We start from the raw sequence: 19,277 nt of genomic DNA, 5'->3' as shown, positions 1-19,277 counted from the left end.
ACCGCCCACTGCTGTGGCTTAAAACCTCTGACGCTCTCTAAAGACAAACACAGACGTAGCTAGGTGCTTTGCTAGTAAACATCTTCTTTCGACTGCATCTAGCAAGTAGGGACAGCTCTGCGGCCATGGGCGGGATGAAACCATGGGGCTTTGGGTTAGAAGTTTGTTCTCTTAGGCTTTCATGGAACCTTCTCAGAGGAGTTTCTGGAGGGCAAGGCTCATCACACGGGCACAGGGCAGCCTTTAGGAGGAGAAACTGATGTGGTAGAGGGCAGGTACTTTTTTGAGCCCAGGGTCGGGTGGGGGAAGATGGAGTTCTTGACCTGATTCTTCCTCTAAGGTGTCATCTGGGTAGCCATAGAGACAGAAGATGTAGCTGTGTCCCTTCTCCCAGTAGCAGAAGGTCCCTGATGGGGATCTTAATGCAGATGAAGGGGTGACGGGCAAAGATGCCAGCTGTTCTGGAGACTTCCTTCCCGGTTCTACCTCTTGTTGACACATCTGGCCACAAGGTCCTTCTTCTTCTTCTTCAGTTACAAAGTCGTTATACAAACAGTAGATGCCCCCTTTTCTCTCCTGCTTTTTCTCTATGACAAAATAGAAAAATATAACAAAGACACCTACTCATCGCTTGATGCCCAGAGTTTAGAATTCCCCTAGACTATTTTCCAGCCTCGTTATATGTGAATATGTATGAAAGATGACCTTCAAGTGGCACAAGGGCTTCCCTTAATGTCAAATTAATAGAAAAAAAGAAAACAGTGCCAAAGGACTTAAGAGCCAGGAGCTATGGTACACCTGCCATCCCAGCTACCCGGGGAGGCTGAGACAGGAGGATCGCCTGAGCCCCAAGATGGTTGGTTGGTTGGTTGGTTGAAATTTGGTTTGATGTTTTAATTTTTGTTTGGAGGTAGTTGGGATTGAACTGAGAGCCTCATGAATGCTAAGCAAATGCTAAATCCAGTGTTTTTTATTATTATTATTATTATTATTTTTTTTTTTTTTGCTTTTTTTGAACCAGGGTCTTACCATGTAGCCCAAACGGGTCTTAAACTCAAGATTCTCCACTGCTCTCCCTCAAATGTTGGAATTATAGTGATGGGCTACCATACCCATCTTTGCAATCTTTTAAGATTAGGACATGGATGTAGTATCCAAGAAATTAATTATTTTTTTTTTCTATGGTTACTAGTCGAGGCCAGTCTCAAACTCTCCTCAGCTGAAGGAGATCTTGAACTTCTTAGCTGCCACCTCTTGAATTTTTGATTATAGACATGTGTAATCCTGCTTCAGCAGCTAATTATCTAGTTTTCAAAAAAATTTAAATTTTTTTCCTTTTTTTTTATGGTGTGTGTGTATTAGTGAGGCTTATTAGCCAGTTGGGCTACACAGTGATTCTCTTCTTCCAAAACCCAATCAAACCCTGAGCATAGCGCTGGCATGGCACACACGAGGCTCTTGCTTCAATCCTTAGCACCTCAGAACAACTATAAAAACAAAAACACCAAACCAAACCAGTTATCCAACCAAAGAAAAACTCAATCAAAACCAAACTGAAACCAGTTTACCTGAACTAATATTCTGGCTTACCAACTTATGAATATTTGTTTTAAACTTTGTGTGTATGAACGTGTGTATGTATAGCTGAGCGAACGTATGTGCTAGCAGAGGACAGAAGAGTGTGTAAAATCCCTTGGAACAGGCAGTTGTGAATTGTTGGGTGGGTGCTGGGAGCTGAACTTGGGTCCTCTGCAAGGCCAGCAAGGGCTCTTAACTGCTGAGCCCATCTCCCCAGCCCCTGTCCTGTTAATAGAGTAGATTTTTAATTTGTGTTGTGCTCAAATAATGACTGTACGAGTTAAAAATGATAACCCAAGAAGGAAATAAAGCTGGAGCAGGAATGTAGACGGTGTAGAGGGAGATGTGCGGCAGTGGGTGTTGGGGGATGGCCTTGTGCACTGTGTGTTCAGATTCTGTGGCCTGAGACCTGGTTGCAGTCTGGACTCGGGCATTGCCATTTCTATGAGGAATCTCCTGTCTCAGTGTTGAGTACAGATTGTGCTCCATCATCTCTGGTTGGTTAATAAAGAAGCTGATCAGCCCATAGCTGGGCAGAGAGGACAGGAGGCAGGACTTCTGATCACAGTCAGGGGATCTCAGGTAGGGACCAGAGAAGAAGAAGGTTGAGGAGGGAGGAGGAGGTCACCATGAGGAGTTCACCCTGAGGACAGACAGATGGACCAGTAGTGTGGACAGGGTGAGACTAAAATGGCAAGTGGCTAGGAAATGCATCAATATCTGCCCAGCTTCAGGGCTTTAAAGCTTATTAATAAATCTGATAGGTCTCTGTGCTATTATTTGGGAGCTACAATGAGCATATTAAAAAAAAAACTCTTTTATTTTAACAAGTGGGGGTAACTGAGGGCTCCCTGGGATGCCCCTGAGTGTGAATGTGGTGGACCCTGTACCCCTCTGAGTCTGTTTTCTAACCTGTACATTTCAGGCATCAAGACCTAAAGGTGCTCCCTTTCCCCCTCCCTTTTGACAGTTTCTCAGATGGCCCTGCCCATTACTGCCTCAGCTGATTCTTGCAGCAAGGCTCCAGATAGACATCTGTGTTCTGCTGACTAATGCTGGGCTCCAGCGAGCACCTCCTCTCTGTTGGCACTGTCAAGCCTGCTTGCAAACTCATGAGCCTGATTCATCCCACTTTACAGGTGGGGAAACGGAGGCTCAAAGACGTTGATCAACTTACCCTAGGGTTCATGACTGGCAGGTGGGATGCCAGAAAGGCCCCCAGGGGAACTGACCCCTGGTCTCACTTGATTTGATTAGGGTTCCAGAGAAGCCATGTTCTAGAAGCAGCCTGGTGAATTTGGGCCAAGTCCATTTCAGGCTGCTCCCCGGCAGGTGGTGTGCTAGCCTAGGTCAGGTGTAGCATGGAGCAATAGTGATAACTCAGGGGCCACCTTGGCTGTAAGAAAAGAATTCCTTACATCACCACGCAGGTAAGGTGCTCTTTGTCCTCCTGCTTCAGGTGCCTCCGGTGTGTGGGGGTGGGTAGTCACCAGGGGTGGCTGGCTGAACTCTTTCTCAACAGCCTGGCCTTGGTTGATCATCTCTCTCCCACTCCTCCTCTAGGCAAAGTGGTGGCGGCTGGGCGCTGGAACTTACAAAGGCCCAAATCATGACTACTGTTTGTGTTGTTTGCTCGGATAGCCACAAGAAGACTTGTAAACTTGTTTCTAGGTGGTGGGAAAAAAGTTCTACAAGCTCATCTGCCTGGGCTGGGTTCCAGCCTCCTCCTACTGCCTTGTGGTCTGACTCTGAAGATGAGAAGGGGTGAGGGAGTTGAGACAGTCATGGTAAAATCTTTGGAGTGTTAGCTATTTTGAGACAGAGACCCTAAGAGAGTAAGTAGTTTTACCTCTAAGCTAGCCCCCAAGGAGAGTTATTTAAGTTGGGTTAAAAAGACTATATTTCCCTTTGGCTCCAGGCCTACCATCTCCCACCATCCCCACGAGTACCAGCTGTGTAATCCTACTACCATGATCACCACCATCACTATCCCTTCCCCCCACCATCAGCACCACCATTAACAGCACCACCACAACCATCATCACAACCACTATCACCACCATTACCACCACCACCCTCACCACCACCACCTCTAGTACCATCAATATGCCCAGCACCACTACCGCTAGCTCTTTCAAATGCATTTTCTTTACGGGTTAAGTAAAGATGTAAACAAAGTCTTGGGACATCAAGACGTCACCCACGCTAGCATAGTCAAAGGACGGAAGCACCATGGACGTGACAGCAGAGGGATCATCAGTGGTAATGACTAATGTTCTATTAGTAACTAATAGAATATTAATGTCAGAAGCCTTAGAAAAAGGACCGGCTAGGGGCTGGAGAGATGGCTCAGCAGTTAAGAGCACTGACTGCTCTTCCAGAGGACCTGAGTTCAATTCCCAGCAACCACACGGTGGCTCATAGCCATCTACAATGAGATCTGGTGCCCTCTTCTGGCATGCAAATGTACATGCAGATAGAGTATGCACATACATTAAATAAATAAAAAAGATCAGTTAATACCAAAGCATAAAAAAGGATTCTCTTCCCCTTGGGAATCCCTGGGGGCAGACAGTACTTGGGGTATCAGGTGACTTCTGTTTTCTTTCACTTAGATTATCTTATCACTAAGGCCACCAACTCTTCTCCCTCCGGTCACCTGTACCTTCCCATCCTTCCCTTTATTTAACTCAGGGGCAGAGTTGTTTCGCTTGTGATGTGTTTCCCTCTTAGTTTATTTATGGCCCGAGCTTCGAGGCTCTTTGGCACAATGGAGCCAGCTTACACCAACTCTTCAGAGCCAGGGTTAAATCTTTGGGAATTTTGTGAACCGACTGCTAAGAATGGCCAGAACTAGCAATTAAACGACATAAACGTAGGCTAAGTAAAATATACTAAAACAAAGGCGGTCTGTATTCTAATCATATCACTCCTAATTTATTTTGCTACGATACGCTCCCAAAGTGACTTACGACTCTGACTTCAAATTATCCACATGGAGGAATCCACACAGTGAAAATAACAAACAGTACAAATTGGGGCTTGAGCTATTACTTCATTTTTTTAGAATAGGATGAAAAATTATGTTAATAAAATTCTTTTTTTTTTTTTTTTTTTTTTAAAGACAGGGTCTTATGTAGCCCAGGCTGGCCTGGAACCCATTCTATAGCTGAGGATAACCTTGAACTCCTGATCCTACTGCCTCCACCTCCCAAATCCAAGGGATACAGCCATGAGCTATCACTCCTGTCTTATTGAAAACTGACCTTAGAAGTGTGTCATGTCTGTTGCCATTAAATCGTGAATAGTAAAAAAAAAAAAAAAAAAAATCAGCTTTTTTTTTTTCCAGTATTCAAATCAATTCTGATCGAGCATAGAAGTCATTCAGGGTCCTTTCCATTTGCTTTGCATGTGTGTGCATATGTTTGCCTGCATATGTTTGTGTACCATGTATGTGCACGGCGCCTTCGGAGGCTAGAGAGAGGGTACCAGAATCGCCTGGGATTGCAGTTGCATCCCTTTGTGATCTGCCGTGTGGATGCTGGGACTCGAACCTGTGTCTCTGGAAGAGCAGCAACCATTCTCAAGTTCTGAGCCATCTCTGCAGCCTCCTCACCCAGATTCTCGACAAATGCTACAGTCCCACTGGCATCCAGGTCAGAACTACATTTGGCGGCTACAGTCATAAGTTGCATGGGTTTGGGAAGGCATGACGCATGAGCCGGGGTAGAAAAACAGCAATAGCGTTCGCCCACCTCTTCTATTAACACGACTTACGGTAAGCGTGTACTCAAAGCATAGATTCAGTTCTTTCCGGAGTAACTGGTTGTTAAACATTTTCTGATGTATAACTGACTATTAAAATTCGAAGATTCTGGTACCATGCTTTGGGCTCCCCCCAAACTGCTCTTCAGTACCCAGCCTTTCTGACTGTAGGAACCCTATTCCTTCTGTAGCTCCAAGCAACCTCCCTCAGACTTGGTGGGGCAGATGGACTGCGAGACGTTGGGTCTGCTCTCAAATCCCAGATTGCTGGACGTGAATCCTTTACTTTTTACCCTGAAGATAGAACTGCTGAGGTGGCGTCTGTCACTCTGTCCCTGTCCCTCAGCCCTGGTGGCTCAGGACTCCTGACACAGCCATTCTGACCCTGGTGCTGACTCTCCACCAACTCACCTTGTGCTGTCGGGGTTCCCACAGCCCCACCCCTGGCTGGGAGTGCCCTCCTTGCTCCACCCTCCAGAGCTCTTCCTGCTCTCCGACCCTGAGTCAATGTTCTCTTTTCAAGAAGCCTTCTGTGTGCCACCTACCCCACTGGCAGCTTTCCAACTCTGTCTCCCTTCAGCCTGCAGAACAGAGAAATCTTGTTCACCCTCCTGCTGTCAGTCTGCCTCAGTGGCAAACAATGGGGCTTCTCCATCAGACCAGAGTAATTATGGTGAATTAATATGCTAAGTATCTATGAGAAGCACTTTTGCAGCTCTCTAAGGCAAGCGAACTGCAGGAGGGCTCAGGGCACAGAGGCGGTAGCAAGGCTGAGACTGGGCTGTGAGGGGGAGAGGGAGACTGGGGGAGTGGGGCCAGGTGACCTGAACTGATAGGGTGAGTCCTCTTGGAAGAGGAGAAGTCTGAGCTAATACTACTTCTTGTCTGGATAATGGCAAGCCTTCTCTAGTTTCTCCTCTGCTGAGTCAGGCTAGGCTTTTACAGGACACCTGACATGGATGGCCAGGCTGGCTTAGGAGACCAGCAACCAGCCAATGACCTCCACTAGGCTTCTGATTGGCTCCTTGCCTACATCCCACTTGCTGGCCTGTTCAGGATCAAATGTACCTGTCTTCTGACGGAGGAGGGTGATTAGGATCCATTTTCCCTGTAAATGACAATTTCCCTGTAAATGACAGTGCTAGGCTACCTCTCTCTGAGGCTTGGCAGGAAGGGGGATGGTGAGCCTTAGGGACCTGGAAGAGAAGGCAGGTTCTTATATATGAAGAAAAACAGAGAAGTCTAGCCTTGACGTTGGGGACTATATTCCCACCTGTGGCTGGGGAGGATTCTGCTGCCTATATCTTTCCCACAAGGTGGAAGGGGCCAAGAAAAGACTTAGAAAACAGGATGAGGGAAATGCTTGGGCCAGGCATGATGACATGTCTATAATCCTCGAACTGAGGAGAAACTGAGGCTGGAGGAGGATCACTGTGACTTTAAAGCCAGCCTGGCTACATAGTTAGAGCCTGTCACAAGCAAGCAAGCAGACAAAACAAAAACAAAACAAAACAAAAAAAACAACCCTCAATACCAACACCTCTACGCACTCCCCCAGACACTCACGACAAAAGAGAAACATGTAGTATTTCTTCAAAGGCAAAGAAATGTTTAGACTGGGCAGTGAGACGGTTTCAGGATGTCCAGTCTGACCTGGGGTGCAGAAGTGGGAGCCAAAGAATTCTTTCTCAGGTCTGTCCAAGAGCCACAGCTCTTTAGGGAGTACAGAACAAATCAGATTCTTGACCCCAACAGGTGATGAGTGCCCTTTCCTTCCACTGATGGAAGCATGAGTTAGAGGGTCAAAGAGGAAGGTGAAATTGGACTTGTGTGTAGCCTTAGTGTCTCTTCTTGGGCAAAATAGAAATCTTAAGGTAGAGTGTTCCAACCGGAGGCCGTCTTAGCCTGGGTACACAGCCAATTCAATGGCAACAAGACACAGCGATGTATCTGTCCTCCCTGACCCAGGACGACACTTGGAAAGATACAGCATCGTTTGTGTGGGTTCCTTGGCATATGCACCTGTCTGGTGGTGAAAAAGCAGGGAAACCGGAACAGAGATACTCGACCGGGTAGCCGATCCATACAGTTCAAAGCTGGAAGGCAGTGAAGACAGTGAAGGCAGAGGAGCTGCCCTGGATCCGAGGAGGCTCAGGGGACGAATGTATCATGGGATCTGCTGTGGCAGAGAGGGAACAGTGATTGAAAAGTAGGCAAAATTTTAGGAACGTCTGTGGTTGATTAATGACGTTATTTGTGTCAGTGCTAAACTCTGTTTTTGAAAGCCATACAGTGCTCACGTCATGTGTTAACAGTAAGGAAAGCTGGTTGAAGGGCACGAATGAATTCTCTGAACTCTTTTTTTGCAACTTTAGAATTAATTGTTAATTATGATTATTTAACAGACATAGCCTGACGTGGCCTATGTCGGCCTCAAACTTACTATGTAGCTGACAACGATCTTCAGATGGTGCCCTGCCTCTGCCTCCTAAGAACTAGAATTATAGACAGGCACCACCAAGCCTGGCCACATTTTTTCTTTTTGAAAACTTCTGAGAATCTAAAATTATTTAAAAAAAATAATAAAAATTTGCCAGGCATGGTGGCAAAGGATTGTGATCCCAGCACTGGGAAGTAAGAAACAGACGCAGCAACTACAAATTTGAGGTCAACCTGGGCTACCTGGGGACACTTCGTCTCAAAACAACAACCACAAAACAACAAGACGAAACAGAGGAAGAGAAACAAACAAACAAACAAAAAACCCAAAATCCAAACCAAACCAAACCAAAAAAAAAAAAAAAAAAAAAAAAGCAACAGAACCAAATTAAAACCAAAATTCGCCCTCTATTTCCGATCAGCTGTTTGTAAAGGAGCGAGCAGGACGGTGGGAAGCCTTGAGCCAGTTCTGAGAAGCCTACATCTATCTCCCTGCTGCCCTGCCCCCAGCACCCTAACAGGCACAGCTCAAAGCTGCTTTCTCCACAAACCTCCAGACTGGCCCTGCCCCCTTTTATCGTAATTACCCCTGCCAAGTTTTCCCTGCAGCCTCCGCAGCCAGTCTGCTGCATAGTGGAGAGGGTTTGTGTAGCCTCCTCCCCAAGGCAAGGCTACTTGCAAGTACCTGCAGGTAAGGATGGAGGTGAAGTCACACTGGATTGGGGGGGGGGCACTAGATCCGATAAGCACAACCATATGAGACAGAAAAAGATGAACAGTTATGCTGTCAGGAGACAAAGGGAGAGTTTGGAGTTTCATTGCCCCAAACCCAGGGACACCAGGAGACACCAGGAGCTGGTTGGCGGTCAGGAAGGATCCTTCCCTAGGGTCTTCAGACGGAGCCTAGCCCTTCCTTCTTCTCTGGGGGCATCTGGCTTCCAGAAGTGGGGTATAGGCTTGTGTTTTGGAAGCTGGTGAGTCTGTGATGGCTTGGGGGCGGGCAGCCCTGAGAAGCAGGGGGGACTGTTCGTGGTTTTCTCAGGCTCCTATCTTATGCAACTCTGAAGGCCTTCTCTTTTGCTTTCATGCCAAAGACTTCCAATATCCGCCAGTATCTCTTTCACTAGACTGTGGGTTTCTAGGACAAGCCTGTGTCTCTCTCTTCTCAGCCCTGTCTCCTCTTAGCTGAGGGTGGAATCCCTTAGCTCCACCCAGGCCTCAGCACACAATGAGGCTGTGTGGGGGCTGCCTGGCCAGACCTTTCACCTGTTTGGGTTGGCATGGGTCTCCCCACCACAGGGAGGCGTAGGAGACTCCCTAAACATGGAGCGATAGCTGCCCAGGGCCCTCCTCCTTTCTCCCTGTTCCTGGGTAGGTTAGAGTGAGGGGCAGATATGGTGCTCATGCTTAAAGGAGGTAGGGGTATCCCAGCAGACAGAGATGCCTACTTAAATGCCCATCCCAACCCATTAACCTTTGCTGCCTCAGAGACTTCGTGGCTTGAAAATGCCACCATCAACACCAAGGGGATAGGAGTGTGGCTGTCTTGTTCCTATTTCCCAGCTGGCTGGGCCTTTGGCAGCTCTTTGGCCGTAGAGTCTGTGAATGTTGGCCTTGGTGTATTCCACCTGGGGCTCCAGAGTCTAGGGTGGGGAAGGCTGGTGAAAGTCTCCTCTTAGACTGTGTGTTTATCTGATGTTCATTTCCTACCGTCTTTATCATGTTCCCCTTGGAGAAGATGGAGGAGCTGGAAGAAGGGTAAGCAGGAGGATTAGGGGAGGAGGGAGAGCAGAGAGAGGAGAGACTGGAGGAGTAGAGGGCTAGGGGAAGAGGAGGAGGGGGCAGGTAGGGTGATGGAGGAGGAACACTAGGAAGGAGGCTCCTTGGAGTCCCAGTGACTGGCAGGGGAAGCAGAACTTTAGACCACTAAAGAAGCTGGAGTTGGGCTCTGCACCCCGCTTCTGTCTGTGGATCTCCATGTATGCTGTCTTTTACTTCAGGAAGGAGAAACCCCTCCCCATTTCCCCACCCAGTAGCAACACAGTTTCCAACGGAAGTCTGTCCCTGGTCTCAGATCCCCTCTGCCTTGTGTTGGGGAAATTGCAGGGCTGTGCCAGGGTTGGGGAGAGTGTTTTCTGGAAGGAGATTAGAAGTGTCTGTCAGGGGTGGGTGGGGCCGGGTGGGGCCCCAGGTTACTCATATCCTTGCTAGTCCTTAGAGAGGCAGATTTTGGGGGAGCCCTCAGCCTCAAACGTCCATCTTAGCATTGTTTCCTGAGCCCTTATACCCTGTTGTGGGGAAGGGTGTTGACTTTTGCTTTGGTGGCAGGGCAGGGTCAGGTGCGGTTGGCTGTCTAAGGAGCTACTTCCCTTCTGGGAGCAGTTGATGATACCAAGAACAGTGCGGGAGCCTCAGCAGGGGCTGTTGGGGCCTGTCTGGGAAGATAGGACATGCCAGGCAGTCCCAGACACGAACACATTCCTCCCAACATGCCTGCTGGGGTCCATGGAGCTGAGGGGCTGATGGGAGGGTGTGTGTGGGCAGGAAGTAGATGTTTTGGGGGGAGTTTGGCTGAAGTGAGACATACAAATCTCCGAAGCAGAATTAACTGGGCTCTTGGAGCTGTCCCCTGGCCCCAGGGACTCAGGAGTCCGGGACCTTCACGTCCATGTTGGCTATGGCCTTGGCTCAGTCCTGCTTCACTTCCAGGTGCTTGCATTCCTCCCTGATACAGATCTTGGGTGAACTCCATGGGGGATCAAGTGAGAGTGTTTTGAGTCAGCCCTCTGCCTCCCACCTCAGCTGTCCTGGTATCTGAAGGGACTTCTGGGGCTGGAAACAAACAAACAACAAACAAATAAGAGCCCTCTAGGGTTGGTACAGACATGTGGCCTCACCAGCTTTAAGCCCAAAATAAGCTCTGACCCTCCAGCCAGACTCCATGCCACAAAACCCTTCATCATCATTGTCCCATTGTACCCTCAGGGCTGTCTGTAGTAGAAACAATGGCTGGGTGCCCTTTGCTCCCACTTTTCAGAAGAGCAAACTGGGGCTCTGAGAAGAGTCCTGTCCTGGGTTGAACCTGACTCTGTGCTCTTTCCCAGTGTCTCTGGCTGTGGCCACTAGACCTTTGGTGATTTAACAGCTAACATCACAGGTCTGTGTGTAGGTGTGTGGTAAGGTACAAACCCTGTGTGTAGGGTCTGTACCTGGGTCTGAGAGGAACTACCTGGAGTCTGAGCCACCTGGCAGGCTGAGGATGTGACGGCCTGCCAGTCCTTAGCAGGTAGTGCCAAGGGTGGTCGTGGTGGTGTACCTCCAGCTAGATGCTGTGGTGGGCTTCCTCTACATGTAACAAAGGAGAAAGGATCCCCCCCCCCCTTATTTAATGGGAACTAACAGGCCAGCAAATTTATGGTGCGATAAGGCCCTAACTCCGTCCAGGAGCTCAGAGTGCGGGTTCCTGAGGGCTGTGTCTCCCAGAGCCTCATGGGAAAGTGTAGCCTGCAGGCCTAACCTCCCCACCCCCCCACGATGAATCATGCCTGGCGGGACGAGAAAGCCCCAAACACTTCAAACAATGAGTTTCCAGTAAAATATGACAGACATGATGAGGCGGAGGAGAGGAGGGATCTGATCAGGAGTTGGCGCTGGCCTGTGAGTGATGAAAGCCAAGGGGAATGGAAAACGCCAGGCCCGCCCCCTCCTCATGACTATAAAACACTATCATTCTTTTCTAACTTACCTGAGCAGCTCTCTCTTCTCTCTGCCGACTCACTCGCTCACTTGCTCACCTCTCTCAAGACCATGGCCACCTGCAGCCGCCAGTTCACCTCCTCTAGCTCCATGAAGGGCTCCTGTGGCATCGGTGGCGGCTCTAGCCGCATCTCCTCCGTCCTGACTGGAGGATCCTGCCGGGCTCCCAGCACCTATGGGGGCATGTCAGTCACCTCCTCTCGATTCTCCTCTGGGGGAGCCTGTGGCATTGGGGGCGGCTATGGTGGGGGCTTCAGCAGCAGCAGCAGCAGCTTTGGGGCAGGCCTCGGTGCTGGTTTTGGTGGTGGTTTTGGTGGTGGATATATGGGTGGCTTCGGTGCTACTTTGGGTGCTGGCGTCGGTGAGGGGCTCCTGGCGGGCAGCGAGAAAGTGACCATGCAGAACCTCAATGACCGGCTGGCCACCTACCTGGACAAGGTGCGTGCCCTGGAGGAGGCCAACACTGACCTGGAGGTGAAGATCCGGGACTGGTACCAGAGACAGCGGCCTGCTGAGATCAAAGACTACAGCCCCTACTTCAAGACCATTGAGGAACTGAAGAGCAAGGTGGGCCAACTGCAGAAAGTTTCCTCCAGTGCTTCAGATAGAGAGGGCAGCTTCCAGTCCCAGACTTTTCTATCTGGGGTCCTGAACATTCCCAATAGGGCTGGTCAGTGAGAAGATGGTGTCCTTTCCTGGCTGTTCCCCCATGCTTTTCTGAGCTCCTTAGCCTACATGAGACCGATGGTTCCTGCCCTTAACATTTTGCAGAGGAGGAAGTTGAAGCTTTGCTAGGTGCAGAATTGAGACCGGAGTGTCCACCTTTCACTACAGGAGCCAGTTACCCCTCCACCAGGAGGGAGGAGGGAAGAAGGAGGAGGGAGGCTGTAACGGGACCCACCACGCTAGACACTGAAACCGCTCATTAGCTTGTAAGTCTGGGCTGAGGCTGCTGCCGCCCATGAGCTCTGACACTATATTGCCTCTCTATAGCCAGGCAGATGTGGAAAACCCACACCCACAGCTAATCATGGCCTGTATACTTACCCCAAACCAGAGGGAGCCTGGTGGGGTTGTGCATCTGGAACCCTTCTTTCCCCCTCCCCTTAAACCTGCTTGGCTCTTGCGCCTTGCGTAAGTTATGGAAATGAGACAAGTTCCTGGCAGGCACTCCAGCTGGGTTCAGGAATCCATCTGTCTTCTTTTCTTCTCCGGTTTCCTCTTTTCTAATCTCCTGGGCAAGTTGGGTTCCGTCTCTTGGGAAAGTCCCACCTGAGGTCCATGCCCCATGGGCTTAGAAAGGAATGTTCGAGTCTGCAGAGGGCTGAATAGGGCTTTCCTGCACCCAGAGGAGGGTCCAGGAGGTGAAGAGTATGCAGGGAGACTTAGGGGGGCTTTGAAACCACATCTTAGGTTTTACAGGTGAGTGGTAGCGATGAGACCTGAATTTTAGGGCTTTTGAGCCTGGGGCCAGACCTATTTGCAGCTTTTCTATTGACCAGGAGTCCAAGTCCTTCCTGGGTTGAAACTGAGCACGTGGGGTTGTTCTTTCAGGCTGCTATGGTGGACAAAGGCTCATAGGATGAGAAGAACAGGGCTCAAGCAAGAGCAAGAGAGAAAGGCTAGTGAAGGCCACAGTGACATCTTCCCTATCTGTTTAACCAATCACCCATGGCGTTTCCATTCTACAGATCCTGGCAGCCACAGTGGACAATGCCAACGTCCTCCTGCAGATTGACAATGCCCGTCTGGCTGCTGATGACTTCCGCACCAAGTGAGCTCGCAGTGTGGTGGCTCAGAGCTTCCAGTGTGTGTAGGGTGGGGCGTTTTGGATCAGTGCTTTCCAACCAGAGCTGGTTTGTGTTGGGAGAAGCCCCTGGGGTGCTTGTAAAAAGACGAGACTGTTGGGCTCCACCCTTGGAGCTGGGCTCAGTTATTTGTAACCGTTTCCCTAGGAGATTCTGATCCACAGCCAGGTGTGGAAGCCATCACTTTAGGGAAAGGTGTTTTCTGCTTCTCCCACCCGTCCCTACAGCGCAGTCGTATTTGGAGGCTTTGAGCCTTAGTGGCTGACTGAAGCTGAAAAGATGCATGCTTAAGGATGAATTTCCCTCTTCCCTGGACCCCAGGAATGTTCAGGCCTAAGCAATCAATGGGCACCGTGTTTAATATTGACTCTCCACAACATACCTGGGTGCCAGCTCTGAGAATAATGTGCAAAGGAAGAGAACAAAGCTGTCAGTGTGGCTGGGATGGATAGCTCATTCCTTTCATCTTGAATCATTTCAGGTACGAGACGGAGCTGAACATGCGCATGAGCGTGGAGGCCGACATCAACGGCCTGCGCCGGGTGCTGGATGAGCTGACCCTGGCCAGAGCCGACCTGGAGATGCAGATCGAGAGCCTCAAGGAGGAGCTGGCCTACCTGAAGAAGAACCACGAGGAGGTGAGAGATAAATGGAAAAGCTGTGGATGGAGAAAAGCAATGGAATGGCAGACGGTGGGAAGGCAGTGTTCAGCCATGATCACCTCTGCTAGAAAACCCTGCCAGCCATGAGGCTCTTGACTATGAGACCTTTCCCTGCCTTTTCAGGAGATGGCCTCCATGAGAGGCCAGGTGGGCGGGGACGTCAATGTGGAGATGGACGCGGCACCCGGTGTGGACCTGAGCCGCATCCTGAACGAGATGCGCGATCAGTATGAGAAGATAGCCGAGAAGAACCGCAAGGAGGCCGAGGAGTGGTTCTTCAGCAAGGTGGGTGTCATTAGGAGAGGGAAGGGGTGCAGACCACCTGCTCTCCAGGGCTTTCCAGTGTGAACGGCGCTCACTTTACCACAGACCGAGGAGCTGAACCGCGAGGTGGCCACCAACAGTGAGCTGGTGCAGAGTGGCAAGAGCGAGATCTCCGAGCTCCGACGCACCATGCAGAACCTGGAGATCGAGCTGCAGTCCCAGCTGAGCATGGTAGGGGTGCTGCTGCCGTGCACACGGGGGTGGGCCCTTGAACTCACTGAAGGGGCAGGGCCTTTCTCAGCCATCCACGACCCCGTTTCCCTCCTTCACAGAAAGCATCCCTGGAGAACAACCTGGAGGAGACCAAAGGCCGCTACTGCATGCAGCTGGCCCAGATCCAGGAGATGATTGGCAGCGTGGAGGAGCAGCTGGCTCAGCTGCGCTGTGAGATGGAGCAGCAGAATCAGGAGTACAAGATCCTGCTGGACGTGAAGACCCGGCTGGAGCAGGAGATTGCCACCTACCGCCGCCTGCTGGAGGGCGAGGACGCCCAGTGAGTGCCTGCCCACCCTCTAGCCCATGCCTCTTCTCTTCACAAATGTTCCCCATGGGTCTAATGGTCCTGCCCTTGTCTTTCTTTGCAGCCTCTCATCCGCCCAGTTCTCCTCATCCTCTCAGTTCTCCTCCGGCTCCCAGTCATCCAGAGATGGTAAGATTCTCTTCTGCCTAGAGCCTGAGCTTGGGAATACCTTCAGATCTCCTAGCAGATCTAGGACCTAGATTAGAACCTTCTTGGGGGTTAAGCGAAGTGTTCTTACTCAATATCCCCTGTGAGTCTCTTCAGATAGAATCATTTTCTAACTTCCCTCAGGCCTAGAACTGGTGGACCTTAATCTTGCTCCTTCAAAGGACGCCTGGTGCTAGAAATCAGCACCACGGACAGCGCCCCACTAATCCATTTGGGTTTAATTGGACCTTCTAGGGCCTTTGGGTATATAGTTGGACAGCACTGGTTGAGTTCTCCAGTCTGAGGGGGCGGACCCTTCATGAACACACGGTGCCCTGGCAGCAGTGAGTGAGGTGGCAATCAGAACAGAGGGCATCAGGAGACAGTTTACTTCTCAGCTTCTTGGCTTCTCTCCACTTCAGAGCACTCCACCTGCCCACCTCACTAACGCCCTCTCATTTTCCCTAGTGACCTCCACCAACCGCCAAATCCGCACCAAGGTCATGGATGTGCACGATGGCAAGGTGGTCTCCACCCACGAGCAGGTCCTGCGCACTAAGAACTAAGGCTGCTACGCACTGCGCAGGCCTAGGAGGCTCCTGTGTGGGCACAGTCACTGCTGGAAGAGTCCCCTATTGTCCCTAGACGTTTCGCCCTTTGCCTGACCCTTGTCCCTCCTGGAGAGCAATAAAGCTTCTTTTTCTGCGTTGCACAACCACCATCTCCCTGGTCATTGTCAGGAGTTGGGGAGGGAGGATGTGGGGGGTGTTACTTTGGAGCTCAGAGAGCACCTGGGACTGGGAGAAAGGGCCCCGGGGGCGGGCTTGGCTCCCATCCCAGGTTGGCTCTCACCACCTCAGAAGATCTAGACTGCTGTGTGTACCAGGTCATGGGATCTCTTAGGGCAGAGGCGTATTTCCTCATTCACTCATCTGTCCACACATTCACCAGAGATGGAGTGCCTTTAGGTGCCAGGCAGTGTGCTAGGGGAAGAATTATTTAAAATAAAAATAAAATTTTATTATTATTATCATCTTTATCATTATTATTATTATCATCATTATCACTATTATTATTATTATTATCGTGTGTGGGTGCAGGTGTGTATTTGTCACAATGTGTATGTGGAGGTCAGAGGAAAACTTTGGAGAGTTGGTTCTCTTCTTCCACTGGGGTTGTGGGGATTGAACTCAGGCTGTCAGGTCTGAGTAGAGCTTCTCAGTGGCCTCAGGTTAAGGATTTCTAATGATTTTGGGATTTTTGTGGAACTCAGACATTTTTCTCCATATATCCTGTCTCCAGAGAAGTAGACGTCTTTGTGTGTCATGTTATGGGGTTCACCGGTCCCCCAAAACTCTGTGAGCCTAAGGCTCACGCATGCTTTGTTGGTGGTCATCGCTCCCTGATCTGGGACTATAGGACTGAGTGTATCCTTAGTTTAGACCAGTGGTTCTAATGAAGGTTAGTGGTTCTAACCTTCCTAATGCTGCGATTCCTTAACACGTTTCCTCATGTTGTGGTGACCCCAGCCATAAAGTTATTTTTGTTGCTATTTCATAACGGTAATTTTGCTGCTGCTATGGATCATGAGAACACCTGTGTTTTCTGGTGGTCTTAGGTGCGAGCCTGTGAAAGGGATGTTTGACTCTCAAAGGGGCCACGAGTGCCACTTTAAGAATCACTGATTTAGAGGATGTTTGTGACCCTTTCCAAGCCTCAGTTTCCATATCTGTAAAATGGGAATGATGATGGTCCCGTCTCCTGGTCTTGGGGGCGTTGACTGGAAGCACAGAGCCTGGACTATGCAGGCTCAAGGCATGGCTGTGTTAGCAATGCTGGGTGCCATCCACGACAAGGGCATCATCTCTAGAGGCTTCCAGAATAGGCTAACTGGTTTCGGACCAGTTGGCCCTGCTCTGTATCAGTGACCTTGGAGAGCCTGGCTCTCAGTCTCCTCATGTATACAGTAAAGATGACGTACCCTGTGTCTTCTGGTTGGTGTATAAATCGAATGAGTAAGCACACCTTAAGAGCCAGGCTGACCTCTGAGCCTGGTGGGTCACACATGTCACCCAGCACTCGGGAGGTGGACGAAGGAGGACTGCTGTGAGTTTAAGGACAGACTGGGCTCAGCAGTGAGGGCGTTAAGGGCCTCCCCTTGGTGGAGGAGTGACTTTTGTCTTGGGACTGAGTAAAGAATAGGAAGGGGAGGAGCATTATCTGGGTGCATGGCAGAGATGCCAGGGGTGCGGAGGGCTCACTGCCCCTCCCCCCCTCTAGGAAAGAGTTGATGAGCTCTGTATTGGCTCCAATAGCTTGTTCATTTGGCTGGGTGACGGAAACTTATAGGTAGAGTTGAACGTGGGGTTGGAATGAAGACAGACAGTTTGGATGAAGGGGCTAAAACCTTGGACCTGACAATTCTGTGCTTGAGTCCTGGGTTTCCACCTCCACCAGCCCTGGAGAATTGGGGCAGGACACTGAACTCACGTTCCTCTTTCACAAGGTGAAGAATAAATGCCATCACCACACAGGGCTGATGGGTTAAATGATCTCATGGAGCCAGTGAGCCTAACCTCAAGCTTGGTGTCTAGTGCTCTGTGGTGGCTCAAGATGAAATGTTTTTAGTAAACTGAATGAATGGTTGCTGGTGTTCCTTGTCCCTACATAGAATATAGACATGATTTGCACTGTAGGGGTGGACAGAGGGCAAAACACAGCTACACTAGTGGAGATGGAAGCCCAGGATCTATGGATTGCTTGCATATCTCCAGTCGTCACCTTACCTGTGATATCTGAGTTTCTCCCCAAAGGACCCTGCTTTAGAAGAATACGGGCGTATGGCTCTAGTGTGGTGGTAGGGGAACATCCCCTGTCCTTGCTTGGATGGCTGCCACCGCTGTTTGGAAGGAATACAGGGAAAAGGCAGTCGCTTGAGGCCATTTGGATCTAAGGAAGCTCAGAATCAGGGATTAGGGGAAAGTTAAGCAATGATCCTGGATTTCAGGGACCGCAGGAACAAAGGGCAGACATCGCCGCAGTTCTGGGGTCTCATAGGACACCCTCCTCCCCTGATTTTCACCACCACATTCAGTGGGAAGGGTAGGGCCAACAACTGATTTCTACCGATGACCAGTTTCTCTTAGTCACAGGGCTAAAAGGCTACAGCGCCCGCTCAAGACCTGTGCTCTGCCCCCACCCCACCCTTAGAACAGACCAGAAAAGTGACTCAATAGCACCGCCTAGTGGAAGCAAGAGAGGTTGCCTTTCAGAGCCCTGGGGCTGGGCAGTTGAGGGCTGTGTTTCCACACCCCGCTGAATGAAATTTGGGAGGAGTTACTTTTCTCCACCCACTCCGCAGAACGCAGAACCGGGCTGTGCTAGGTGGATGGAGATCATGTCTCCGGATCTCCTCGTCTAAGGGAGGCAGGCTATCCTGCCCCAAGTCATACAGTTTGAGCCTTGCTACACCCAGCCTTCAGGTTCTTGAGGGAGGGTCTATGTGTCCTCCACAACACCCACGTGACACAGGCTCCCGATCTTAAGGGGGACCCAGTACACTAGAAGGATGAGCTGGTAATAAGCGGGGTAATTGACACCCAGCCATCCAGATGGTCCGGAAGGAAGGGCAGAAGCAGGCCTCCTGTCGCTGAGACGCAGGATAACGTCTTACGGTGTGCGTGTGCTCGCGTGCGCGTGCGCGCATGTGTGGTTTGTGTTCACGTATGTGAAGGTACACTTGCATGTGCATACACGTGTAGGCCAGAGGTCAAGGTTAGGCTTTTCCCTCTATGGCTCTCCGCTTACGTTAAAAAACTCCTTCCAGCCTCAGGCATGTGGCTGGGCTGGCTAGGAGTCCTCCTGCCTCTGCTTCCCCAGCAGTGGAGATGCAGATATCCGTGGCTAGACCTGGCTTTTGGCGTTGGGTCTGAATGCAGTTCTCATGCTTGCGGGGCAGATGCTTTACCGACTGGGGCTTGTTCATCGTTTTTTTTATCCTCAACTCAGAACAATGTGTGGAACACAGTACATGCTGAAGAAAAGACACACCCAAAACTTACCATGGGGAGGCTGGTTGGGGGTGAGGGAAAGCAATATTCCTTAAATAGATGGAAGACTCTGGTTGGATGGCTCAGGGAGTCTTGGTTTGGTGGGGTCTGGCTAGGTGGGGTGATGGTAGGTGACAAAAAAGTTGAAATACGCACCTGGGTACCTCTAGCCGTGCACCAACCAGAAGTGCCCACGTGCAGAGGTGGTTCATGAAGGGGTGGGCCCACG

The 19,277-nt window shown here is 50.3% G+C and overlaps 1 protein-coding gene across 1 annotated transcript; it reads left to right on the top strand.

Moving 5' to 3' along the window:
- Positions 1-11,589: 11,589 nt before the first annotated feature.
- On the top strand, positions 11,590-15,601 carry Krt14 (keratin 14). Its single transcript, XM_055619941.1, has 8 exons — positions 11,590-12,105; positions 13,230-13,312; positions 13,828-13,984; positions 14,132-14,293; positions 14,378-14,503; positions 14,605-14,825; positions 14,917-14,981; positions 15,468-15,601. The coding sequence occupies exons 1-8, from the start codon at positions 11,590-11,592 to the stop codon at positions 15,563-15,565; spliced, it is 1,428 nt and encodes a 475-aa protein (XP_055475916.1). The 3' UTR covers positions 15,566-15,601.
- The last annotated feature ends 3,676 nt before the right edge of the window (positions 15,602-19,277 follow it).

Source organism: Psammomys obesus, unplaced genomic scaffold (genome assembly GCF_907164565.1).
Source record: "Psammomys obesus unplaced genomic scaffold, mPsaObe1.curated_primary_1811, whole genome shotgun sequence".
Classification (NCBI taxonomy): domain Eukaryota; kingdom Metazoa; phylum Chordata; class Mammalia; order Rodentia; family Muridae; genus Psammomys; species Psammomys obesus.
The sequence above is the reverse complement of the archived record's forward strand: the minus strand, read 5'-3'. Positions and strand labels throughout refer to the sequence as shown.